General features: G+C 39.2%; 1 protein-coding gene across 4 annotated transcripts in view; it reads left to right on the top strand.

Moving 5' to 3' along the window:
- The first annotated feature begins 911 nt into the window (after positions 1 to 911).
- SCAF11 (SR-related CTD associated factor 11) overlaps positions 912 to 27,678 on the top strand; it is a 41,325-nt gene continuing 14,558 nt past the window's right edge. The window contains exons 1-11 of one of the 4 annotated variants that reach the window (XM_085219979.1): positions 912 to 1,108; positions 6,533 to 6,717; positions 8,581 to 8,693; positions 11,242 to 11,318; positions 12,139 to 12,293; positions 20,440 to 20,517; positions 22,006 to 22,103; positions 23,160 to 23,227; positions 23,858 to 23,904; positions 26,331 to 26,437; positions 27,350 to 27,439. In XM_085219979.1, the coding sequence (XP_085076105.1) occupies positions 11,258 to 11,318; positions 12,139 to 12,293; positions 20,440 to 20,517; positions 22,006 to 22,103; positions 23,160 to 23,227; positions 23,858 to 23,904; positions 26,331 to 26,437; positions 27,350 to 27,439 (704 nt within the window). In that variant the 5' untranslated portion in view covers positions 912 to 1,108; positions 6,533 to 6,717; positions 8,581 to 8,693; positions 11,242 to 11,257. Of the gene's footprint in view, positions 1,109 to 1,224; positions 1,591 to 6,532; positions 6,718 to 8,580; positions 8,694 to 11,241; positions 11,319 to 12,138; positions 12,294 to 20,439; positions 20,518 to 22,005; positions 22,104 to 23,159; positions 23,228 to 23,857; positions 23,905 to 26,330; positions 26,438 to 27,349; positions 27,440 to 27,678 lie in introns of those variants that run through there. The other 3 variants (XM_085219975.1, XM_085219969.1, XM_085219984.1) reach the window with 3 other exon arrangements.

Raw genomic sequence — 27,678 nt, 5'->3', positions numbered from 1 at the left:
CATTTTATCTTTCTCCTTCCATCTGTGCTTTCCTACATATCACTACAGTCTTGCTTCTTATTACATTTCTCCACAGCCTGCTAATGAAAAGTCTTCTCCTTTCATTCTGTAACTCCTCTTACACACTCTCCCTACAGGCTGCTGTGACTTAACTCAAGCTCTCCTGAGATAATCCTTAATTAATATTCTGTCAGTAATCATGGCAATAAAGTTGCCAATGGACATACACTAGTGCAGACCTTACTTTGGTCATTCGGGACACACCAGTGCCCGAGACCGAGCACTGACCCACACCAGCTCGGACACCCCTCTGCATGACGAAGCCATGCTCTCACTCAGCAAGGGAGGCGTGGGGCAGAAGCCACGTGTCCGGCGTGCCCTCAGCAGCCCTGTATGTACGCCAGGGGCTGCCAGCAGCTGGCACGGAGACAAGTGGCCGCCTAGCACCACACAGCCGGCAGCCTGGCAGCCCAAAGCCCCTGCACCCGGCCTGCCACAGCTCTCGTGTCCCTCAACTGCCGTCGCCATGTAACCCTGCACATGAAGACCTCCGCTATCCCCGCGGAGACTTTGTCCCACCCTGCCCCATCAGACAGCTGCCCAGATCCGCTTTTATTAAATGCATATATGCATATACATACATATACATATATACACATACATGTGTGTGCGTGCGTGTGTGCTCGGCACGGAGGAGGAGCAGTTCCGCCCCACGCACGTCGCGCTCAGATGACGTCACTGCAGTCCGACAGCGCTGCTCGAACCCGCGCCGCCAGCAGGAGGCGCCCCCGCCCGCCACCAGGCGGCGAGTCACGTGTTCTTCCGCCCCCCGCCCCTCCCCCCTCTAAGTGGCGCCGGAGGACCTTTCCCATAATGCTCTCTCAGCCACGCCGCCACGCTGTTCACTCCTCACTTCCTCTCGCAGCGGAAAGTGGCAGAACAGCGCCCCCGCGCGGCCCCCGCCGGCGCCGCCCCTCGGCCGCGCGGACATGTGGCCCGGCGGCCGCTGAGCCAGGCCCGGCCCTGCCCTGCCGGCCCGCCGCGGGGCGGGGGAAGCGGAGCCTCCGCTCCATGGTGGTGACCACCCCGGAGGACGCCGCGGCGCCAGGTAAACGGCGGCGGGCTCGTCCCGGTGGTCCACCGCCGCTCGGAGCCCGGCCGCTACCTCCGCGGCTCGGGGGGCGGGACCCGGGCACGGCTCCGGCGGAGCCTTCCCGGGGCCGTCGGGCGGGGACGCGCGGCCACGGGAGGACAAAGGGGCGCCCCGGGGCCGCCTGTTCGGAGCTGCCGGAGGGGAGTGCCGGCGGGGCGGGAGGAGGAGCGGTCCCCGGCGGGCTCACGTGGAGCACAGCGGCGAACAAAGCTTCTCCGTCCGGCGGGAAGCGTGCCGCCAGCGGGCCCGGAGCGCGCGTTGGGCTGCGCGGTGGCGGCGGAAGTTGCGTGGAGGGACCGACATCGGCGCGGCTCCTCCGTTTGCGTGCGGAGCGGCGGGACGCGTTTGGGGCGCACGGTGTGCGGCTCGCGGCTGCACGTTGTTCCGCGCTGACAGCCGATCTCCGCCTTGGTAACTTTTGAAACGGGACAATTGGGGTAAGGCCGATCCCGCTCCCTTCCCTCCCATAATGCTTTTGTGTCACGCGGCGAGTCGACCGCGAGTTGTTGGTGAGAACGCGATAAGGCAGGAGGGCGGAGCGGTTCGTTAAGAGCCGTCCCTGGCTCTGCTGCCGGAAAGAACCGCCTTCTGAAAACGTGCAGATGTGGTCGCTCAAGCCGTAATCATTGAACGGATCGGAACGCCTCTTCTGATTGAATAACCCTTCTTAAGGGTTTGGGGCTCGGGTAACCTTAAAGGGAAGTCCTGTTAGCTTCCGTCTTACGCTTCTGAATCCTTAACGTAGTGCTTAACTCTCCTTTGGATCGTAGGGAGCGGTAGTTTAGCTTAGTGAAACTGTGGGCATCCAAACCTTCTTGTCGCTGGAAAACAACGGGGAAAGTCTCTAGTCAGTTCACCGTAGTTCCTTCCCTTCTTAAAGTAAGCAGTGATTTCCTTGAATGAAATGGCAGTGAGTAAAAAAGGCTGCGATTTAATTGATTAAATAAAAATTTAAGGATTTCTTTTTATTTTTAACCGGGAAGCTGTATTTAGAAATACACAAAAATGCTCCTGCCCTGTGGAGAGGAGTTGGAAGTGATTCCAGTGGCGTCTTTTAAAGATTTTAGAAATACTGACGTTTTTGTTTGTTTTCCTCGGAGGAGATGAAAAAACGTGGGAAGGGGAAGGGCTTTTTAGGCTTTTACATGAAGTTGCAATGTTGGACTTATGCAGATTTCTTCAGTAGCTAATGTGGTAAGTTCTAGAGTGGTACATGGACCAAATAAGAAATATACAGGATTTTTTCCATGGCTCACTTGCTTTAAAGTTACTTGTGAGTAGGCAGAATGGACAGTAAATTCGTAAATTTGTCTTTACAAAAACATAAGATCACTTCGGTGAGAGAGAGATTAAGAGAGAGTGTTTTCCAGACCTTCTCTGTAAACAGTAAAGTTGAAATCACTACTTTATCTCAGGTTCAGATCATATTCAAGATGCTTCTCTAGGAATTTAGTGAGGTTTTTGAGCTTTAGTGTATACTACTCAAAACACAGTATGTGATGGTTGTTGAATTAGCCTCAATATGAAGGTGTAAGTTTATGTTCTATGTACCTGTTATGTATCTGTCCCTTCTGAAACATCCAGGAGATAGAGATATTTTTGCTCTCACCTGACTGTAGTTTGAATAGCATCATATGTGTGAGTTCTGGCCTTTGCCTTGTAGGTGATTCTGCTCATGATATGAGCTTTGGTTACAAACGTGTTTTTACCTGTTACAGGAATTCTTTGCAGAATGCTCTCAGTCTTCCATCATCCTGAGCATCCTAGTAAAATGTGTAAAACCTATTTAAAGTTTGCTATGTAATGTCCTTCCACTTCAGTTCTGCTGTAAATAAGTTGCTCTCTAGTTCCTTCTGACATCTGAACTGATTCTTTACTGCAACAGTTTGTATGAATGAATTCTAAAATGGTTAATCTGCCAAACTGTTGAAGAGGAAAATAGCTCTTACACACATCAGAACTGTTCTTACTGTCTTTATTTGCCTATCTTGCAAACGTGGTGACAGTATGCCTTAAAGTTTCTCCTGTAGCCATAAATCTCAGAGGTTTCTATCTAATATGCATGTTACGTAAAGAGTACTTCAGAACAAGGGCTGGTTCATGGCTTTTCAGCAGCACGGGTACACTTTATTTCATCTATATGTAGCTGCCTTACCTGGAAGAGTAGTGAGCTCGCACTGAGAGAATATGAGCATGGTGATTATTTTTAAGCCAGTGGTGAGGCTACAGGTACAGCTTACAAGCTGTGAACATCTCTTTCTGGCTCTGAGGGTTGGACCAAACACGAATGGTTCCTTTGAATAGGAAGTTGGCTGTGGTCATGAAATAAATTGGAGGGTTGCAGCTGCTGGAAGGCGAATGCTTGTGTTTGTCTTTCTGTTCCTTGAAGTTGCTGCTCTGCTATCCTGTAGTTATCCATCCCATCTCTACACATAGGCTAGGCAGTGTGCCAGAGGCCTAGTGACTGTTGGAGGGTCTCTCAGAGGTTGAATATGCACAATCTGTAATTCAGTAGCCCATACCAGATCCAACCAACAGTTCTTAGCTGTGAGGACGTTTCTATTTTGGAGTTTTATTTCTTTGTTTGTTTGTTTTTAAAACCCAGTGCTTCTATAAACGTACTGCTTTCCTACAGCTTATATTTATGACACTTCTGATTGTTTTTCCAACTGAAAGTCTTAAGAGAAGCTAATTAAACTTAACCAAATGTGAAAGTTGTCATTTTTAGGCTGGCAGAATTGTTAACTGATATGACAAAGAATGATCAAAATACTGTGTTTGATTATCTATGAAGCAGGCGAAATTAGAATATATTTTATATTTGATACAGCTATGCATACAGCCATAGGTGTATGAGTATCTGCACGTTGCATTTGTGTACGTAGTGCTGAAGTGAATATTTTCATCCATTTTCTTTTTATGGAGTAATGCTTTCTCACAGATTGTCATGATGAAACACTGGTGTTACCCTTCTTCTTCCCCAGGAGTACACACAGTTTGAGTTTTAACTTTTTGGGTATTAGAATGCTTTCATTAGAGATTATTTGGTCGGACTTCTGTAGAGCAAATGTTTGTCTGCTTTTGGTGTATTTGCGGTTGAAGAGGTTTGAGGATAACTTGGTTAATGGTCTGTGTGTTAGGTCACAGCTTGGTACATGGAACAGCCAGTGTGCAGTGTCTACCATCACAGCAAACGTGTGCAGATAATATTTTAATTTTGTTCTGTGGCTGGTGGCATTCTTATATTTCTGAGATTATTTCATATTTCTTCACTTCTGTGGTATCAAGTAGAATACTGAAGAAGTCTTCTAGAAGCAGTTTTTTTGAAGCCAAATGCTGTGGTAAACTGCAGTATCTGATCGCATCTGCAAGGCACTGGTAATAATGTCTGTCTTAGTGCACTTGATGTAAGGATTGGTGAGCTCCCACTAAAATGCACTTGCTCTGACTTTAAGTACCACTTAACTGTTGATCTTCCTTCAGAAGTACTATCTGTGAGTTAGTTAACTTGGCTGATGCTCCTAGTGTTTGGAATTATTGCTGGCATCAAGTGAGTTAACACTTGTATTCCTGCTTAGCTTTTGCTTGACTGGCAGCACTAACAACAAAGATGTATCCAGATGCTGGTGGATTTCAAGTTTTCACGTAAGTCCATCCATACCTTTAGCAGCAACACAGTGCTACAGCAGTGAATGCTTGTTTCTACCTTTGGTGTTCCACAGGAGAAGTGGAAAACTTGAAATGAAACTGAGCCATAATGATATTCAGTGCTTGTGTTCTCACAACAAATGAGCAAATTGGACTGCTTGAACAGATTACTTGGGTGATTGTGAAGATCCAGGAAGGAGAGAGGAGGAAATACTCTGCTTTCTATGCAGCCACTGAATAAGTGCTTCTGTGCAGTTTAGCTTCTCTTGAATGTTCTTAGTTTGCTACTTGTGACACAAATGGTGGTGGCCTCTGGGGGCAGATAGGTGTAACAAAAGGTGATTGCAAGTCCCCTAAAACAACTGAAGAAAAGCTGTCTGTTAGGTCTGAACTCCTTCGGATTTCAAGATGTTGCCAAATTAAGATATCTTAACATAGAAGGTAAAGTATATCCTTCACTCTAGATCATTATAATTGTGATTTTTCAATATAGATTTTCATGCTCAGGTCTGGCTTTTCCCTCTTTCATGGCAAATAGTTCCTGTTACATTTTGTCTGTCACTATCAGCATCAAGGAGACCTTCTCACACCCCTTCTTCTATTCTTGGCTGTGTTTTTCTAGCTTGCTTTAGCTATCTTGAAAGTGATCACTGAGTCAGAACCGTGAAAGCAAGTGAACAGTAATTGGAACTGCTTACTCCCCATCTGTCTTACTACTTCTCAAGTGGCATCTAATGCCTTGTTCTACAAATACCATAGGAGATTTTCTGCAAAATACAGTGGTGCTCAAAACTGTTTCAATTGTCATGATAAAACCTTTGTAAGCTCTTTATTTTTACACCACTTCCCAAAAGTAAAGTATTTCTGGTGCAAGATTTATAAGAGGTCTTTGACCTATGCGTATAAAATACTGTTATTCAAAGTGAAAAGGATCTTGAGGGCTGTGTTTTTGACATCTAGCTTTCACATAATATTTTTCTAAGAGCATGCTTCTGTGAGGCAAAACATATGTCTGAATGGCCATGTTACTTTCTTTGTCTTTTTGATTTGCTTTTAAATCAATGTCTGAACACTTGTAAGCTGAAATTACTTCTTACAGAAACTCAGCTTTTCATAGCTACTAAAAGAGTGTAGGGTATCATAAATGCTTTATCTGATCTTTAAAATAGAAGAGCAGCAGACTTTTAATGTGGGATTCAGTTCTGTATAGTTTCAATAAGAGCATGGGTATGGTTCTGTGCAATCTTTTGCATGTTTCCATTGAAGTAAATCCATAAAATGCTACATGAGCCTGTGGGTTACATAATTCTAATATGTTCTATTAGCTTTATGTGTGAGTGTCTGTATGAATTTTGCAATCCTTCCTTCCATGGCTGAAAGGCCTCAGCTTTTCCAGTTCTTGCTGTCTTTGCAAGGTCTTTTTAGTTGATCTCCTGCATGCCTGCAGTTAAGTCCAGCTCCTTGGGTGTGTTCAGGATGTTATTAAGAAACATAGAGATGTTTTCCTGGTTTCTTTAGCATCAGAGAAGTGAGTGCAGCAAGTCCTGCTGTGTTGCCATAGCATTGGCTGAAGTATGCTCATTCATCTTGTGGGAATGTTGCATGTGCAGTGTAGCAATGGGACAGGAACTTCAAGTTAGTAGTGTATGCTGAACACGGATCTAGTTTATGGGGGAAAAGTAAATAGAACGACTAACGAAGTTTGAGTAAATGTAGACTTTTTTTTTTCAGGTTTTTGACATGGCTGGGTTTGGAAGAGTTGCTTCTGTGGCAAGAATATACTTGGCCTCAGTGACCTACTGCCACGTATCTGCTCTCTGGTGGAAAGCATGAAAATATTGATGTTTCCAAGCGGGTAGAAAAAAAGCGCTTTTTAACTGTTCTTGGAAATGACTGAGCCATTTCTGCTGGCTGTGGTATGTAATACTAACCCTTCTGGGTGCAGAAGTGTACGTGTGGCTAAGGACCTTCAGCAGCAAGAGGCAGACTTACGAGTTTGCGCTGATTTGGTTTAGTTGCTTCAGCTGTGTGCACCACGACAGTAATATCTAACCTGCAATTAGTTCCTGTTATTTGTAAATCTCAATTTCACACAATTTAGTCTCAGGTTACTTAGCAGAAACTCCTTATTGCTGACTTGTACACTTTGTGAGAGTGTTACGTGGCCTGTTTTCTATTGCTTGTTTATTTCTATTATGCCTGTCACTGTGCTTGAGTGTTCTGTCAGCAGCATATGGAACAAGTACAATGCTTATTGCCTTGTATTGAAAATAATAGTTTTGGAAAGCAAAACGGAGCAGTTTTAACTTCTGTGAGTATAGTTTTCATCATCTTGTATTAGTCTTCAGAACCTTCTGTTCATCCTCGTTACTGTAAATGAACCCGCTTCTGCATGTGGGCAATTAACTGTGGCTCCATGACATGCATTAAACCCAGGGAGCATTTGTTCTGTCTTAGAGCTGTTGTGGGCCAAGCTGTAAATTTCTGTAAAGATTAGGGATTTGTCTTTGATTCAGAACACTTCTGGAAAGCAGTGTTGTGAGTGGCAGTTTTATTGCAGCAGCATTATTCCAATGCCTAGGGAAGCTCTGTGGCTTTTGTCCTCAATACTTCTGCATCCTCAAGAGCTGCCAGAGACTTGACTATCACATAGTTTGTTGCCTGTCAGAGCAGAAACGGGTTTTTCTTACAAACCTGAGAAGTTTGGCTGAAGAACCAGAAGGGGATATAACATGCTCTGAATTACAGGTTAGGTATTAGCTGTGAATATATACATCAAATAAAATGAGACTGCGCTGTTACAACTTCCAAAATTATTTTTTTTTCCTTTCTGGCTAACAAGCCTAGCTTCGTTTAGTTCTTAGACTGTAAACTAGGTTTACATAAGCACTGGCCATCTTGGTTGTCAGTGGTCACCGTGAATGTACCAGTGGGGCAGAGTTGGCACTTCTCTAACTTCATGAGCTTCCTCACGAAGTGAGGCTCAGCTCTGTGTGATAGCAGTCTGTACTTTTGTATAGGGTAACTTTCTTCAGTGTGTTTTTGTTGGATATTTGAAAGAGAATAAATATCCCTGGGTTTTAGGGATTTTGGTCAAATATGATGCCTTTCCTACCTTGCAGAAATGCCAATGTTTGTGTGGATTGTCCCAGTACCTATGTTAATGCTTGTGATTCTGATGAGCAGCACTGCTTGAGCTCCAGCAGGCTTGGTGCCGTGATCAGTGCCCTGGGGAGCCCGTTCCAGTTCCTGACTGAGTTGGCCATATTGGTGTTTCCTTCTAAGGGAGAAAGTTGGACAAGTCTTAGCTATTCCAGCACCTTGCTGCCATCAAAAGAGACGGTCCTGTTTTATCTTTTCACTCACCCATTCTGTTCTTTGCTGTTTCTTTGGCATGTCTGGCTCTTAGTAAGCTGAGCCTGCTCACTGTCACTGTTGGTGAGAAACAGAGCTGCTGCTTTTGGTGGCAGCCAGCTTTTAGATTAACTGTCTTGGATAGTTGTATCCTTAGAGGGTTTGGATGGACTTCTTAAATCAGCAGTGTCTCCTTGTCTGAATAGGTCTGATTCTTTAGACTCTGAGTCTACATGAATAGGCTTAAACCACCTATAGAGAAGAGGTGTGTCTCTGTTAGAGTTGGTTTCTTCCTTTCTCTTTGTGTTTGTTGGTTCTATGACATTCCTCTTGAGAATGAAGGCAAGGTACAAGTTGAACAGACCAAAAGTGAAAATCCTCTTTATAAGGTCTCCTTTGAGATTGCCTGTTGGTTCTGTTTTTAGGATGTCCTACAGAAAGGAATAAATCCAGGATAAGCGCTTCCAGATTCCCAGTTCAGCCTTCATTTATTGGAGGACAAGCAACATTACTGTGGTGTCACAAGTCAACCTTTCAGGTACTTTAGTCAACTTCCAAGTTTTTCCAAATAAAAGAGAACTGGAGGTTCTTGATGTACGCTTGGGATCATCCAATAGTTTCCTCTTAAGGGATACGCGTTGTGGTAGACTAAGTGATATAGGTAGGTGAAAAGCTTTTTAAACGTCCAGCTGTCACTGGAAATGCCATTTCCTCAGTCCATCTCTAGGATGGTCCAGGGCAAAAGTTCTTAAGATGTTCATCGGCAGTTGGATGTTGGCCTCCCAACGGTCCACAGATCATGGTGGGTCCATATGGAGATATCTAGAGGATGCTCTGTGTCCTGTCATGACTTACTAAACTTTGGTTTTGCACGTGTCTAATCGTCAGGATGCTTTTTCCATTAAAAATAAGCTTTCTGAGGGAAGAGTCTTAAACCTTCCAAGGTTTCTTAAAGACCATCAAAATGCATAGGGCTGGACAGAGCCCTGCTTCATACTACCCCCCCAAAAAAATGATGGAAGTAAAGGAATTTACTGTCATCTTCTTAACCAAGTGTGTTCCCATACGCTGCATGTGTGTCTGATTATTGTTTCAGCTTTTAAACTGTTTTGAGTTATTAAATACTAATGGAAGTAGTAGACATTCTCTTTAACGTACAATGTTTTATGTAAACAGAGTAGTCAAAATAAATCACTCCTTTAAGTTCAAATGCATTGTGTCTAAGTTGAGAGATTATATACAAATGTTTCCTGAGTTTTGTCCCCTAAGGCAACAAGAATACACCAGTGTTAGGCATCATTTTGTGCTTGCTTACTGGAGATTTTGTTGAATGATCTTGAATTCTGTCCTTCTGAAATAAACAAGTGTTACTTTTGTTTAGACTGGTCCATTGATCATTACTGGAGGATGACTATATCTAGTTATTGCATTTTGATTACTGGGCGTAAAAAAAAAAAAGTTGTGAAAAGGAGCAGAAGCGTGATGACTTCATGTGTCAGTTGTTACATCACTATAAATGCACCACTATTAATTTCCTTAGATTTTTTTTTCTTGTTTTATTCTTCCTTCCTTCTCCTAGCTGACTTGAGTAACGTGATCCTTTGGGGGAGATTTTAAGAAGTAGTTTCTAATGGGAACATTGATGGCATTTAGAATTCAAACTACAGATTGCTAATTAGTTTCACAGTTTCGACCATTTCTTTAGTGGACTACGTTTGGGGCACATAGATCAGAGCCCTGCTTTCTTGGACTGCCTACAAAAGCAGGGAATGTGTTATATAATGGCTATCTGTGATCATCTCATTTCTCAATTGTTCTTTTTTGTTTGTTTGTTTGTTTTAAAGAGGGATCATTAAAACACTTGCTACTGCAAAGATCAAACAAAAAAGACTCAATCAGAAGAAAAGTTTTCGAAGGCAAATTCTGCCTCTCCCATTACCAGATATCCAGGTAGCAAAGCAAAAACCAGTAGCTTTTGAGCAACTTAGAGATTTAGCTGACAAATGTGATGGTGGTGCTCTCAGCTCTGCCTGCCTTTTCTAGTGAAACCATTAAAGAGTAGGGCTTGAAATACCAGTATGTTTGCCTCAGGTCTGAGTGCTTATATAGTAAATCTTGTTTGTTGTCATTCAGTCATTTGTGAAGCTTTAATTTGTCCTTTTCTATAATAAGTTTAAAAAGCTTTGTAGAGTTCAGAACGAAGTTGCTGGTCCCTGTAGGGCTGTTGGATTGGAACTTTGGGTGCTTATAGCACGTCTAGGGTCACCACAGGGTTTGAAATGCAAGAGATTCAGACCTCAGTGTAAATGTTTTTCCAAGCGTATTTCATTCTGCATGTTGTAGATAAGTCATCCAAAGAACACACACTTCCTACTTAATTGTGCAGTATACCAAGTTTTTTCAACCTCTGTGATATGGATCTCAAGGATATTCTGTCCATGCTATTCTTCTGTACAACTCCTTTGGATAGCTCTTAAAAGGATGGTCTTTGCTATTCCTGGTGCTTCACTGACAAACATAGGTGAAATGGTCTCTTATTTGATGTTACAGCTTTCCCTTCCTTCTTTCCTGGATGTTAATAGTTCCAAATGCAAACAAAAGCAAGAAGGAAGCAAATACAAGCGGCTTTCATTTTGATCCCTTGCAACTACTACTGTGATGCTAGGGATGGAAAGCAACTAATTCTTCTCGTTCTTCAGCACTTAATTTGGTTGGTTCGGCCATTTGTGAAGGACAATTTAAGTAGGTTATTTACTGCAGTGTTAAATGGAGTGGTTTGTGTAGAAACTTAGTAATGTTTAACTTTCAAAAGTTAAAGCTCTGTTGGCAGTCTTAAAATGTGCAAAAACTTTGCATTTGTTGCGCAAATAACAGTTTTCATGTTGGAAGTACCAGTTGCTAGACAGCATTAATGATACTCATAAAAGGCAAACAGACTGTAAATGATGTGTAGCTGACTGTTAATGTTGTGTGTTTCTACTCTACAAAGTGTAATGAAATTGAGAGCGCTCATTATATCCATAGTGGTCATTTTTATCTTCAAGCTGCAGCATAAATGAACTGTGTAAACTGTTTCTCTTTTCCAGACTACTTTGTAAGAAGATGAGGAACAAAAAGCAGTGCATTCAAGATACAGAAGGTCAAAAGCACGAAGGCATGGAAGGTAATGTCTATGTATAAAAGCATCCAAGTTATATTATTCAAGTTCAAGCTGTGAAAGGTTAGATTTTGAATTTGTTCCTCAATTGGTATGCTGCTTGTTCTGAAACAAGTTGTGTAAACATAACCACTATTTCAACATAATATTTTTCTTCAGCCTTTGAAGTGCACTTATCCTTTCCTGTGAATTCTGGATTTTACTTGTTGATTTCTAATAGCATGGCAAAAATAGGAATGGCAATCATTATTAAAAAAAATAATTAACTTAGAGTGAAAAACATTGAAGAAAAATTGGTATTATAAAAATATTTCCAATTTAAATAAAAAATACTTCCATTTTTGTTAAATGTACATTATTAGGTAAATATCTGAGGATGTTTGGGTTAAAGTAGTTCTTAAAGTAGAAAAACTGAAGGTAAAGTATGTATATACAGAGATGAATAGATGATATGCTGGAGTAATTTATTTTGTGGATACAGTGCAGTTATGTGAGGAGCTTTCAGAAGAGCAATAAGTAAATGGCTTCGTAGTCAGTGGGAAATATTTTGTGATGCTTTCCTAATTCTAGTAATCCTAGAGCTAACTTTCCTTTGTTTTAATGGCAGATCATGGCACAGCATTTTAAGAAATGTTGTATGATATTTTTCACTTGGAATATATGCTTGTAACTTTTCCTCTTGTCAGCATGTTGACTGCAGTAGGCTTGAAAATCTGATTAATTTGCTTCTCTCGCAGTTGTTTTTTATTACCTTATTACTGAAATCTACAAGGACTTTGTTTCAAAAACAGACAAAAATTCTAAGTGTGAATGTTAATAATACCAGGTGAAGAAATGGAAGAAAGCTGTTCCTGTTCTACTTTATTACATGACGGTGACACATGCCCCATCTGTCTGAACTGCCTTCTGGAACAGGAGATTGGTTTTCCTGAGAACTGTAGTCATGCTTTCTGCATGACTTGTATTCTTAAATGGGCTGAGGTAAGACTGAGAAGCAAAGTGTGTGTTGTGTGTGTGTGTTGTTTTTCTTTTATTAAGCTGTGTTGCGTCCAGCAGTTATAGATTTCTTTTTTTTTTTTTTTTTTAAAGAGAGAAAGCTCTACTAACTTCATACAGAAGTGTCTGAATGACCAGCTTGTAAATAGATCAGTGGGAAACTTTCTGTTTAATGTGATGTAGTACTTTGTGTTAGGCTTTTACTAGGCATCGTGCCTTATTAATGGTTTAGGGAGTTTAAGGAACAGTAAAAAGCAACAATGGCTGTCTGAAAAATCAGATAGTATTATGTTCATGTCATAATACTGCAGCGTCAGTCGAGCTTAATCTTATTTAGTTATGTGCTGCTTCACACACTGTGAGCTCTTAGGACTGAAGCCAGTTGGTTTTCATGTTAGTTTACAATACGAGTCTGATAACACCAGGACTTTTCTAGAATACTCCTAAAAGGCTTGAGTGATATTCAGAATTTTTAAAAATATATAATTTAGTAAGTAGATGAGCTGTACCTTTGTAGATAGGGCTGGAACCTTTAAGTTGCTTGTTTGAACAAATTCTTGTTCATCCTTCCGTTTAATCAAAGATGATCAGGGGACTGGAGCACCTTCCCTCTGAAGACAGGCTGAGGGAGCTGGGCTTGTTCTGGAGGACAGGCTGGAGAAAAGAAGGCTGCAGGGTGACCTCATTGCAGCCTTTCACTACCTAAAGGGAGCCTACAAACAAGAGGGGAATCAACTCTTTGAAAGGGTAGATAAATGCAGGACAAGGGGAAATAGTTTTAAGATGAGAGAGGGAAAATTTAGGTTGGATGTCAGGGGGAAGTTCTTTATTATGAGAGTGGTGAGGTGCTGGAACAGGCTGCCCAGAGAGGTTGTGGATGCCCCGTCCCTGGAGGTGTTCAAGGCCAGATTGGATGGGGCCCTGGGAGCCTGGTCTGGTATTGAATGTGGAGGTTGGTGGCCCAGCCTGTGGCAGGGGGGTTGGAGGTTCATGATCCTTGAGGTCCCTTCCAACCCTGGCCATTCTGTGATTCTGTAATCCCCTTGTTCATTCTTTCTGTTTAATCCTTTTTCATCATATGTGTCCTGTAAACAATGCATTAAGTCTTTGGCTTGCTACTTCGTCTTTCTTTTGTTCTCTTGAATAGGTCATTCATTATAAAGACACTTTCTTTGCAATAGATTTCTTCTGCAGTAAATGGTTATTTTAGTCTATCCTTTAGAAAGGTTGCTGTGTGTGTACCTATACGTGCAATATGTATATGTACTCTTTTACTTGTTTTTAACCTTAATTTTTGTGTTCTTTTATTACCAAAGGTAGTAGACAGTATCACAGATACTGTTTCTTACGATTTTATGTGGGCTTCAGGCTATCAATAATTATTAGATGAAATCTGGTTTGTAATCACAGAGCAGGTAACAAACTTTGTCTCCTATTGCCAGATTTTCTGTTCTGCAAATTGTAATGCTTTTATGTAGCAGTGAACAGGAAATTCTCATACACAACTTTATCCTGACTTCCTTAGCTGGTAGTTGTTATGCCAGTCAGCAGTGACATTACAGAGAAAGCATTACAGTAGGCCGAAGGCTTGCTGCTGCATTCCAGTGTGTTCACAGTGAGCTGAAAAGCATCTGATAGACAATGAGGAAAACAACTTTTTGTTCTGTATCATTCACTTGCCAACTCTTAAATTTGTTGTCGTGTCAAGTTTATTTTGGCATGAAATGCTATACAAGTAGAATAAAAGTAACTTCTGCTCTTTAGAGTTTATAGGTGAACTGGATCTGATGCCGCAGAAATATGGGGGATTGTTCTTAATGCTGTGTAGGGCTTATGCTGCTTCTTTCCTCATGTGACATCTAATGGGTAAAACCACTCAGCCTTCCTCTGGTTCTGGACCTTTTCAGTGCATGAAACTGCATTGCCTAAAGTGATAATTTAGTTTTTAAGTGTTTTGAAGGCTCTCTAATAAACGTGAAGAGGGTTTGCCTCTGAGGAACAGATGAGGTTTTATAGCTTGGACTGATAGAAAAAATTACAGGCACATGTCCACTTGAAGTGTGCTGGTGCTGTGTGTTAATAGTACATAAATAAATAGTTCTTTCCTTTTTGAGAAACTTGTTACATAAGGCTTGCTTTCTCTGCTGGTTTTTGTTAATGATCAATCAAGAACTAAATAATTAACAATTAGTCATTTTAAGTCCTTTTGAATAATTAAGATTTCAAAACTACCTGCTCATTGAAAAATCCGTTACTAGGTGCTGTTTAAGGAGTGAATATTCTTTCTTGAATATAAATAGGTTTAATGAGAATTTTATTTTTTCTGTGAGCACTGGAGAACAGTTAAAAATAAAAAGCCTACAACTCTCAAAGGTTTTGCTTGATGTTTACATTCTCGTGGTGCTGTTATGTAACTGCAACTGCACTCCATATACTCAATGACCTTGCTAGCAATCTGTGTTCAAGTTGGATGTTTTTCTATCCTGTGTTGCATCTAGTTTGAAATGTAACTGTACATAATCAAATTGTACATGATCATTGTTTTTTTCTGATAACTTATGGCTTTTGTACGTGCCCCTGTAGATCCTAACTGAAAATGGGGTAGCTTAGGCAGATGGTAAGGATATTTGCAATTTTGCTTTTCTAATTGTGGAAGATTTCCAGTATTACAACTACAGGGATGTGTGCTGTACCAGCAGGTTTTCTTACTGCAGTCAGCAGCCATACTGCTCTGAAGATCTTACTTTTTGAGAAGATGTTTGGGGTTTTTTTGTTCCTTTTAAGTGAATAACTGCTGATTGATTCCACGAAGGGCTAAAATAGGTATTTACCACAGAACACTAGATACATTAAGTCCCAGTGACTAAACCTGAATATTTAGTAGCATTGCAGTTTAGTTAGTTAAACTCTTCCATGCTATTAAAATGTCATCTTTTGTGCCTCTGACCATGCTAACTAGTGCTCTCCCTCTTCATTGCTCCTGGACAGGTGAAGTGGCAGTGTTCTCAGTAAGCATGCAGAGATTAGCATAAGTGTCATTCATCCTGTGCTTGCTGTCACTCCCCTCTGTAAGCTAACACCGTAATTTACTAATGTAGACTTTGAAGCTTGAGGCTTTTGTCTTTCAGTATGGCTGTTAGACAGTCATACAGAGTAGAGAGAACTTAAATGCCTAGATCTGAAGCTAAGACTGTTAGACTCGCATTCAGTGAGAATGCTGAAGGAAAGTGTAAGGGTTACCTTCAGTATAAGGAATACATGCATGGTAATTTGTTCTGCCTACATAAAAACTCCTCTAAAGTCTTCAAATACAGTCAGTGTGGTTGTGTTACATCAAGGGAAGTAATTATGGGCATGTTCCCTGTCTCATACAACTACTAAAGGCAGGTCAAAGCTATAGATGGGTGAGCACATATTCTAGTTTCCAGGAGAGGTCCAAATGCATTTAAAGCTTGAAGGAGGTTGACTGGGTATTTATGTCCGTCGGATAACAAGAGTATCTGCAAAATCACCTCCATTAAGACAGCTTCTGTAGCAACAAGGTTATCCTGCCTGCCTGCATTAAAGGAAAACTCTTCGCTGTTTTGTATTCTAGTCAAAGGTGACAGTTCTAAGTTAGGGGACATAAAACATTTACTCTTCTTTTCTGTAGGTGTTTCAACTTCCCTTCTGTTCTTCGGAGTGCTAATAAATATGCTGAATAATTGTTCTTCTAGTAATTTTTCTTATGAGCAATCATGAGAGGATAAGAGTATTGAAAAAAGATTGAACATTTTCTCTTTTATCAACATTACTGTGCAAGAGATACGTTGATTTTATTTTTTTTTTCCCCTTTTTATTTTTTTAATGGCCCTTCCCTAGTAAGCATCTCTCTCCTAATCTTTGTTCCTGGCTTCTCTCATTCATTTTTTTTTTTTTTTTCTTATCTGGAGAGTTTGGAAATGGAGTACATTTAGCTGTAAGTTCTCCAAAGCTTTGGGGCACATTCAAGCAACCTCTGTCGATGTCAGTCCAAAGAAGAAAAACAACAGCAAAAAAAACCTGAGCAGCTTTCACAAAGAGTTCACTTGTATTCCATTTCTAGCAGGTGTTCTAATCTTACAACAGTCATTACTTCTTTGTTGTTTGTTTTATTTTTAAGTGTTCTTTCTGATCTGGATTTCTTTTGCCCTAAGGAGTATAGGGAGAAAGCAGCTAATGTGACATCATGTTCCACAGTGATCTGCTGCATTGCAAAGCAGTGTGGGCAGTACTAAGGTTATGCGCATGAACTGAATATGCAGTGTGTTCAAAGAAACCCTAAGCATGAAAACTTTAATAAGAAAAAAGCTGCTGGAAAAAAAAATCATCCTAGGTTCTGAGTTGTTTCTAGAAAATACAGGTGTATTTCTTGATGTCATCTTTTCATCCAAATGTAAAGAGATGTCTCGCTCACGGCATGTTGTGTCGTGGTGTCTTGTATCACTGAAGATGGAAGTTGTTGAGGAATGTTTTTGGAACTGTTTGGGTTAATTTGAACTTGAGTAGCTTTCTAAAAATTCCCAAGACTGCTTCAGTCTTCGTCTTCATCGCTTTGTTCAAATGCTGTTGATGCTGTTAAAAATAAGGGACACTTTCTCTTTCAGATTAGAGATTGCTGTTTTGTGGTAGCAGTTTAAAGAACACTGAATACCAAGTTACACCTGTCGAGCTAAAGCAGGATTTTGCTAGAGGATCATCAGAAGCAATTAAAATACTATTGAATGTATTTTCAGAGGACTTAGGAACAGGTGCAGATGTGCAGGTGCTTTTCAGGGAGTTACAGGCTCCATGAATATTTACGTGCTGTTTGAAGATAATTCTTCAGGTGTCACAGATGTCTCAGGTGAGAGAAGGGGTTGCTGCAGAGTTACCAGTTCAAATGTGAAAGCTGCAAGGTAGTTTCATGTAGAGAATAAAACAGGTATTTTGAACAGCATGCTGAGTTACCTTCTCTAAGTAGTGTTGGGAATAGAACTTGTAAACATTGGCTGTGTGGTTATATTAAATACATGTTCTTTTTTGTCCCAAGTTTTAGATATCTGTGTTAAATTATGATATTGTATGGAATTGTAATTTTTCTAAGGTTGTGATACATGCACCCTGTTCTGCACAATAAAAGTGACAGCTACTGTGTGGACTCGTTCTGTATCAGTGGCTATTTTTCTCAAGTATTTTTCCCCCCAAAAGGATGGTGTACATTCATCATTGCTCATAATGTTTCCTGGATAGAAACTCAGCAGAGAGGAAGGGCTGACTTGCCTTGAATAAAAGGATGTCTTGTCACCTTTCTTTACTGAGCCATCCTTTCAGAAATAACAATAGGGATGAGTAGAAGGCCACCGCTCTTCCTACTTTCTTATTGTAAAGGTGTAGCCATCTTTTCTTACCCCCCAGCTTCTTCCTGTAGCATAAATTTGGCCTCACTGTTGGGAAAAAGAACGATTTTTTTTTTTTTTTTTTTTTTTTTTGCTTCCATTTCCACTGATGTGTTTATACAAAAGTGTAGTATAGGCAAAGAAACCTGGATTTCTTCATGGCTGCTGGCAGTTATACCCTGTTAAGGAGCACAGGGCAGTAGTGCACTTGACTGTCCTGTCTTTCTGGAATTTCCCTTGAGAATTCTCTTGAGATGTTTTGCAAACTGTCAGACATTGCTAGAGCTATGAAAAGCAAGTGGGTAGGAGTAGAAACAACATCTGGTCTTTCTGAACATATCTGAGCCTAACTGTAGCTTTTGATTCTTCCAGATTGTCTTTCTGCTTCTTATAACCATATGTAACTGTTAAGCATTTCTCCAGGAAAAACTGGTCATGTAAAAGTGAACACTTTCCTAGGGGAGTAAAAATGCTTATCACTTGAACTGCTGCTAGTAGCACTTAGCATTCTACGGTATGTCATTGCTGTGAATAAACATAACTTACCATGATGTGAACTTGTGAGCATAACTTAATATTCCTGTGTAAATTCAATGTCAGAACAGATTGTCTTGCAAAAACTGAACTTTCAGTTAATCAAAATCCAGAAATAGGACCAAGAATTACTAGGAAAACTGTGCGTCCTCCTGTCTGACAGTCATAGATACATGTATGAATGGAGGTACCTACTGAGAAGTTTGCAGCAGGTTCGTACTGCCAGATATGCCAGCTGAGCACCACGCTACTGCAGGGCAGCTGTATGTTCACTACAGGACCAAAACTGTTGTAATCTGAGCCCTTAGGGATCTCGCTTAATTGCCCAGTATGCTAATTTTAACACAGCAGGAGCAATCCAAAGTCCCACAATAGGGGGAATAGCTTTCAGTTGGGATAAAATACTGGAGCTTCATAAGGAGGAGGTAAGGACTTTAACTTATCCTGTTTGACAATTTGTTCATGCAAGTATCGTGTCTGGTGGGGGTTTTTTTTAACTTTTTTCTTCTTAATTCAGTTTAACTTTTCTGTCTACTTCAATTGAAATCGGAAGCTGTCCAAATGCTCAAGGTTTGGGGACTGAGTCACATGAATCATAAGGAAGTTGAGCACTCTGAAATTGAGAAAGGAAGAGAATCAACTGGAAAATGAAAAGTCCTGATGAAAAGACTAGAGATTCATCAATGAACTTCAGGGCAGAGTTCACATGCAAGTTTCTCATAATTGCTCATGCAGTTGTGACACTACGTCTTACTTGCATAAATAAAAAGTAGGGTTAAAGTTCTCTTAAAAGTGGAAAAAATACACTTCATATATTGGTTCTCGTATAATGAGTTAATTAGAGCTGAAGGCTTTATGTTGAATTTTGTGTTTGGATTTGTTTGTTTTTTTCTTTTTTTTTTTTTTTTGTTAAGACTTCAGTACTGCTCTGCTGATGGCTCCTAAAGTAGGAGGCTCCTAAAGAAGGGAGGGTACGACCGACAGACATGTATGTGGAATTAAAATGAATAAATGATTCTGTAGCAGCAAAAGCTATTATCTAGTTTCATACAGATTTCTCTGAAAGTGGCTTCTGTCACCCAGCTGAGCCAAGTTTCAGTTGAATTTTCTGTTGTTATTAATATTTTATTATTCTGAGTGTAACTGTAGGATAAAATACCCTTCTGTTTCACTCTTTTGCAAAGTGTTTTGTAAAACTTGAGCTATTTTAAACATGGGAGTCAGTTCTCTCTGTAGACTGCAAAAAGGGGAGAAGCAGCGCATTCAAATAAATACGTAAGTGGAGCAAAGATGTTATCTTGTTTGCTTTTGATCTGTCCAGTTTTGTGATATTACAGGAAAGGGTGTGGCTGGGGACTGACTCTAGTTTTAGCTTGGCTTTTTTCCTGCTCTTTTAGCTCCATTCATGTGAATTTTTGGATGGTGGGCTGTTAGGAGTTTTGTTGGTGTTGGTGTTCTTGTGTTGTTTTTTTTGTTTTTTTTTTTCAGTTACATTGCTGCCAATGCTACTAAATAATAGTGTCAGTTTGCACTATTGTTCATTGAACTTGAGGGAGGAACTGATAAGCACAAGAAGATAATTACATCTCGAACATTTGCTGGCAACATGCAATAAACCAGCAGTGCGTTGTGATTCTTGACTGTACATGGAAACTTTCTAATGTTTTGTTGCTTCTGGGTCAGTATAGGAAGTGCCACAGTGTAGTAGACATCAAAGGCTAAATAAGAAAAGTCCTAAATAGGCAGCAGAGAACTGTGAAAACAACACGCTGGTGGCAGAAAGGTTGGGAAGTTTGAGCAGAGATCAAAGCAGTACTGACTTGCAGGGAATGACTTGTTTGATTTCTGTTAAAAAGCTACTGGTGGATTTGAAAGTTGAATAGCTCAGACATTAGGTGATGTGCCAGTGAGCTCCACACTTGTTAGAGGACTGAAATTGAGAAGTGAAACTGCTCTGTATGACATTTCTCCACCTACATCCTATAGTTATGTACTGTTTTATTCCTAGTGTTTGTTAGTATTCTGTGCTCAACGTCAAGGAATGAGGACAACATTTCTGCACTGGTATAAAACCAGCATTACCTACCAGGGATTTAACTTCCTATTATTCTGTTAGCTACTATATTATTGAATAAAAATACCAAAGCCTGAGATTTTTCATAGCTTACTATAAATTTTTAATGGGAAAAATAATTTTTCAGACACAGGCTTCGTGTCCTATCGATCGCAGACCATTTCGAGCAGTATGTCAGCTTGGTGCATTAGAAGATCAGATAAAGGTACGTTTCGGGCTGCTTTTTCTTACATAGCTTCAGTTGCATTAATGTGTGAGTTATGCTGCAGCCTTTTATTCTGATGTCTGTTCTAAATAAGACTCCCTAATGAAATAATTACAGCTGTAATGTTTATATTAGGTACTTGAAGCTAGGAATTACTCTAATAATTTTTTCAAACAAAATGTTTACAGTAATAATAATCATAATGTTATTATTGGTACTGCATACTGTTTTTGAACATTCCTGATATATTCAGGAATAGAACTGTAGTAATTGGTCTCCAAGTACTTTTTTTAAACTAGGTTATGTAGACAAGTGCTATATTAATAAGATCACATATTCTTGTATATTCTTTTTAGTTAAGGGAAATCTTGTTCATGGTCTCCAATTCAGGAACAAAAACTAATGAGTGAAGGAGGAGTCAGTTAATACTGAGCATTGCTTAGCCTAAATTTCTGAATCTTTCCATCTTCCAGTTCTTTTGAAAATCATTGTCAGGAATTTTCAGTCAGGAAAATTAAGTAGTGATAGACTATTTTGGAAACGTATATAATAGAAAGATGCTGATATTTTTATGCAGAGTTTGAGGTTCTGTGGTAAAATTGTGGTTACAAGTAATTCTGAAGCTGCTGGCTTTGCTTTTGGTCATGCTTAGGAAACAGGCTCCTCCTGGCCATTTCTTGTGATTCTAGAGCCCCAGGTACTCAACTGCAGAGCAACAAGGCAACAGCTGCAGCTGCTTCCTTCTGAGCAAAAGCCATATGTAGCACGTTCTGTTGTTTGTATTTCTGAAGAACCACAGAAGCAGCTGAAGACAGATAAACTGAAGTTTTCACTTGGAAGAGTTTCAGGGCCTTATCAAAATCTGGTTTGAAGGGGTTTTGTTCACAGATCTGCACTATGAAAAGCAGACAAAGAAGAGGGGCCCTACTCTGAAAAAGAGCAGTAGGGACAGATGGAAGGTGTGCTGACAACTGTAGATGTAGTGGTCAGTGTTAGCGGGAGCGATGTCAGCATGTGGGCAGCTGGTCCATCGTGATATTCATAAGTAGAACACTAATAGCTTAAAAAGTAACAAAGCCGAGATTCTAGAAGAAGGAAATATTAAACGTCTAGTGAAAGAAATGAAAATGTAACCAATGAAGTAACTTTGACATTGCAAAAACTTCATTACCAAATTTTCAGTGAGGGATAGTACACAGATGAGATCCTTGCCATGGCAGGCTGAATGTTCAGGGAGTTCTGATGCAGTGGAATTACTGTGCATCGCTGGCATAGTCAATACACATATCAAGATGTAAGCTTTCTCCTCCATTTAATGAAAAAAATCTTCAAATCTGAACTGCGAGATGAAGAAAGCAATGATTTGAGAGTAGTTCTAACTCCTTCTGTTTTAGCTTATTTTTGTGTAGACTTAAGAGAACTTGAATACATTTAAAGCCTATATTTACTAAGGTTCTAGTCTGGACTGACTTCATTTTTTCAATGCAGATTCAGGTAGAAAAACAGCAAAAGAGAAAGAAAGAGGAGGAATACTGTACCTGGAATAAGGAAAAATATAGCCATGCAAAGATGAGAAGATTCCTGAGGTTGGTAGTGCACTTAATATAGGGCATTTTAATTTGAATTATCCGAAATCTAAGTTGAAATCTTACAGAAACGTACGTCCTGGAATTAAAGTATTTTTTAAAAAGTTTGTGTAAAAAATAAACTATTTTCCACCCATGGTAGTTGAGCATCTACAACTTTTGCTGGTGTAATTTCATCTTAAATACTTTTGTAATCAATAAGTATGGAGCAATGTATTTCTTAGTTGAGATCTGAAAGTAGCTCTTTTGTCAGATTTCCTTGGGGGGAAAAACAAATTCATTAATTTCAGATAACATTTTATGTGTAAAACATGTTTCAACCATCTTATATTTTGTTATCCGAATAGGCAAGCCCTTTTTTCTTGCATATTATGAACATTAGTGATGTTCTTTTTTGCCATAAAACAGCTGTAGTCTACAGCTTTTTTCATTCTAGTGAGTTGGAGAGGAAGGTATGGAAATGACATTCCTGTTTTGAAAAAAATTGGTTCTCACATTTGCTGTATTGCATAAGGAGAAGATTGAGATTACACAGATAAATATCACTAAATAGTGATAATTTAAAGTCACTGTTTCATTGAGTTTGTGATGTATACAGAGTCCTTGAGATCAGACTTCACTACAAAAAAGTTAACTGAAAGTAAATTACCTTTCTTTTTTTAAACTATTACTAGAAAAGAAGATTGATTGTTTCACCTCTCTGAATCACGCTTGACTTCTGTATTCTTTCAATATTTATGTCAGCCAGTTGTGACACCTTTCACAAGTTTTCCATGAAATCAAGCAAGGTTAACCATTCAGATTTAACACAGAAAATTATATTTGGTTGTGTAAATGGATTTTTTTTCTATCCTTAACCTTTCTAAAGCACTTCAGCATTTAATACATGGAAAATGATGTACAGGATACAAGGTTAGGTTTTAATAGCAGTCAGAATATTGGTTTATGAACACAAAAATTCTTTGAATCAGAAACTGATTTTGAGTGTATAAACTCACAGTTTAGGTGTGCCCATGAATGTTGCTGCTTTTGTAATATCTTCTGTTAATGTTGCAGAAGAGCTGCATGTTCAGACAGAGGGTCCTTAGCAGCAAAATTGAGGAAAGTCGTGAAGAAGAAATGCAGTAAGTTGTTGTTTGTTTTGTTTGCTAAAATTGCTGGGTTTTATTATGCAACTCTTGAAGTACTTTTCTTGATGTGCTTTTTTTTTTTTTTTTTTTGGTATATTATTACTATTGTTTATATTTGCAGATATAAACCAAATACCAGGGAATTGAAGCTTGGAAGAACAAAGTTGCAATATCAGAAACTACTGTACTGGCTTTACTGGAAAGACTCCCTTTTCCACTTCAGTCACAGAGGAATTGTATTTAGTTTCAGCATAAGATCATTTTATGTGAAGCATTGCTGACACACAGCTAATGATAAGCAAAAACCAGAAAGTTTTTTGTTTTTTTTTTTTTACTGAAAGTGCAGAAACAAGCAGCACTTGGCAGTATTATGAGGCTCAGTTGATGGGTATTGTTCTGTGTATTCATAACTTCTGAAAGTAAGGAAGTATCACAAGAAATGAGAAGTAGCTGATGTCTGAAAGATTATTGCGAAGGTTTTACTGAAGTTGTGTAAACACATTGCAGGTCATCTAGGGATGCGTTTTTTTATTAGCATCTTATTGTGTTAATTAACTTCTAATGAACGATTAAAAACTGAAATGTTAAAGTCTAGATCATAGTTCTGCTTCTTATTTCACACAGGTAATATTTTGTCTGACAAACAAAACAAGAAAGCTCTGTCTGTGAAGGTAAGCAAGGTTGGTTCTGATAATGAATCATTTGTGAACTTTTTTTTCAGGAAGGCATCTTTCAAACGATGTCTCACGCTATTTTTAAGTTAACTTCATTAATTCTAGAATGATCCAAAACTGTTTATATTGCTATGTTGTGAAAGAAGTGATTAGAACATATAGTATGATGCTCTCTCTCTCCCAGAGGTGGTAAATATTTTCGTTTAGATTAGGATGTCACATTTAAAATACTGTAACTACCCTACTTTAATCTTTATTCATCAAAAGAAGGTGGGATCAGCTACAAGCTGTTATCCCTCATATAATGATATTTAGGTTATGAGAATTTTCATTATTTTTTATGAAAATTTGAAAAGTAGTGACTAGTCAATATGTTAGGAATAAGCCATGGACATTCTAGTTTGCATTAAGTTGATATTTAATAGGAGATTTCTATATGAATGCAAGTTTTCCTAGGCTTCTTATTTTTGTTCATAATTTTTAGCCTATAATACATGTTCTAAGTGGAATTTTTAAGCAGCTACAAAAGTTCTGTTGTTTGATTTCTGCTTTCCCTCCTTTCAGAACTATTTCAGGTTTCTGTCACAACTTTGTGATCAGTGCTTTCCTGATCATAGGAAGCTAACCTGCAAGTTTGTTTGCATGAGGTAGTTGTGGGTAATTGATTTCATTTTAGAATCATAGAATCCTTAGAATTCAAAGGGATTCCTAAGGCCATCTCTGATTCCCCTGCGATGAATAGGGACACCACAGCTAGATCGGTTGCTCAGAGCCCGGTTCAGCCTGGCCTTGAAGGTCTCCAGGGACAGGGCATCCACCACATCTCTCTGAAGTGTGAGTGAGTGTTGGTGTTCATTGTTTTGTCTTACCTGAAGTTTAAAAATTGAGAGGAAAAACTGCTCAGGTCCTTATTTTGCCTACTGCCTTGTTGCATGTGTTGTAGGGGCATGTATTATATCATGCAGAATTCTGTAGCTGCTGTCCCTTACACGTATCTCATCCTTGTTCAACATAATTATAAGGCTGTCATTAGCTCCAGCCTCCCTCTCCTAAGTCAGGTATTTAAAATTTTTGTTAATGTTGCCAGCTAGAGTTAACATTGCTTTTCATTGATTTGACTGGTAGGACTGGTAGGGTGGTGTTTGGTGGTAGATCAAGCCCTAATTTGGCTTCAAGGTTGATCAGTGCTTCCATATCTAGCTTCCATGATTTATTGTACCGGTTAGCATTGTCTCACAGTATAGATTATAAAAAATCTGAATAAAGAGAAGTAAAATTTGGGAGGACATACAGTGCTTAATTTAATTATCCACTCTGCATTCGACATTTGAAAGGAAGCACTCATTTACTAACTGCACTTCGTGAAAATATCTGTGAAAATATCTGTGGAACAGTTGGAAACTTTTTTTTTTTTTTTTACAGAGGTGAAAATGCTAATGTTCAAAACCAGAGCATCTTTAAAACATTTAAAAAAAAACTTGTTAGGAGAAACTTACTGTGATAAAATGGATAATGGTATTGTAAGCTGGTTTTCAGTGCCTAAGTTTCTTAGAGCATGTAGAAAATGACTGCATATTTGAGACGTAAATAATGTATGTCTTACAAAGTTTATTTTTCTTTGGAGTAAATATTTTCTGTAAGTTCCCATCTTAAAATATGGATGATAGGGAATGAATAGGAATGTCTCAGTCAAATTCCAGCTGGCATTAGCCCTTGAGGTGATAGGATACATGGCAAAAGCAGGTCACTGTAGATTAGTGTGTCAGTCTGGGAGCTGTCTGCAGGATTATTGTTCAGGGCTTTTTTTGTCGGCAGCCCAGTGCACAGCAGCAGATTCAAGCTGTTTACTGAACAGCGCAAGAAGCAGTGTACTAGTATACAATGGTTTGTTAGGTGTTAACTCCTGAAATGAAAAGTGGTATCTGTTGAGATATAAAGATGATTCCGAGGATTTTTTCTGTGTGAGGGTGCAGTAAACAGACGTATCATTTAACCTTGAATTTTCTAATTCTATCAAAAAGTAAAGAAGAATCCCAGCTACTCACATGTTTTCTTTAGATGGAGGATGCAATGAGCAGAAGGGATTTGTCTAAAGGTGCTGTGACTCTTTGCTGTGATTCATTAGGTAGCAGAAATGGGTATTGTGAAGCAGTAAATTGTGGGCTCATGTATGTATAATTTCTACATGAAACACTAAGGGTTTTACTATGAATAGTCTGTAAAAATGATTTTTATTTGCAGAGAGTGCATGCGAAATTTCTTTTTTTTTTCAATCTCAAAACTCCCCATATGATGTAATGGCAAATGGTACTAATACTGAGCCTGCTTATTCTGAGCTGAAATGTAGCTGACATTTAATTTCAATGCATGATTATGTATTTAATGCTAATCATTCCATTTTGCATGTTATTGTTTCTTTATAGACCAGAAGACACACCTGTTGGAATGAGTGCTTCAGGACTAGTTTCTATAGTACACTTCCAGCCAATTGTAGCAATGAAGAATCCTTTCTTAGCTGTAAAAATGACTGGTTAGTGTATACCAATGCTCAAAATAAACTTAGAGTTACTGTATTGTAGATACTATAGCTCCTTCTGCTTCTATCTGTATATTACTGCCTTGCAATATTTCGAAGTTTTACTGCTTTTATATTTATTACAAATCAGCAGTTAAAAAAAGATAAACACTTGCAAACACTTCAGAATGAGTACAGTTAAATCAGCATCCCAATATCTGCTGTGTATTCGGCATAAAATATTTAAGGTTGTGCTCTTGATTTCATTGATTTAATAGGAATTTAGCTCATATTTCAAGTCCTTGCAAAATTGAAGCCTGGAGTAGAAGAGGGCTAGTCCTGTTATTACTAGAGCAGTTAGTAAAACAGCTAGCAATAAATCTCCTGTTTTGTAGCAGAAACAGTTGTGGTATTTCGTTGTTTGGTGACTCCAGGAGGAACACTTTCAATGTACACAAAGCAATTTTGCATAATGAACCTAGTACTTAAGGAGCACAAGAAATGTTTTTTAAAAGGAGAAAAAGACTAGCTGAGGAATATTCTAGAATAACATTATTTGGACAGTACGACCTCGTAAAAAGAATAATGTTAGTATGTTTTCAACAGTTCATAAATGAAAAATCCATAAATGGAAAAAATGCAATACATACTAAAGAGGTACAAAGTTTTCCCCTTCTTTCAGCTCTCCAGAACACACATTTTGTGTCCTATTTTTCATTTTCTCACCTAAAAATGTGTTTACGACTTCTGCTATCCTTGCTATGACTGCTTTTCCCTTCAAACTGTATATGTATATATTTGCATCATAGCTGCTGAAAGTTATAATACAGTTGAATTTGAAAATTAGCAACTGATAAAACAGTTATTGAAATAAGGAATTCTAATAGTAAAAAGGTATTATTAAATGACATGATATTTGTATTTTAGTACAGAATTCACAGAAGTCAATGCATTGATCAGGCAGAAGAGACAAGAACTGGAATTGTCCTGTTCATCGATGCTTGCTAGAGTTGAAAGGTATATGTCATGCTATTTTTATGTAAATGGATTTTCTTCTGTGTCTTGTACTATCACAGAACCACCAAGGTTGGAAAAGACCTACAAGATCATCCAGTCCAACCATCCACCCATCACCAATAGTTCTCACTAAACCATGTCCTTCAACACAATGTCCAAACATTCCTTGAACACCTCCAGGGTCAGTGACTCCACCACCTCTCTGGGCAGCCCATTCCAGTGCCTGACCACTCTTTCAG

The sequence above is a fragment of the Meleagris gallopavo genome, chromosome 1, assembly GCF_905368555.1.
Source record: "Meleagris gallopavo chromosome 1, MGAL_WU_HG_1.1, whole genome shotgun sequence".
Taxonomy (NCBI): Eukaryota; Metazoa; Chordata; class Aves; order Galliformes; family Phasianidae; genus Meleagris; species Meleagris gallopavo.
The sequence above is the reverse complement of the archived record's forward strand: the minus strand, read 5'-3'. Positions and strand labels throughout refer to the sequence as shown.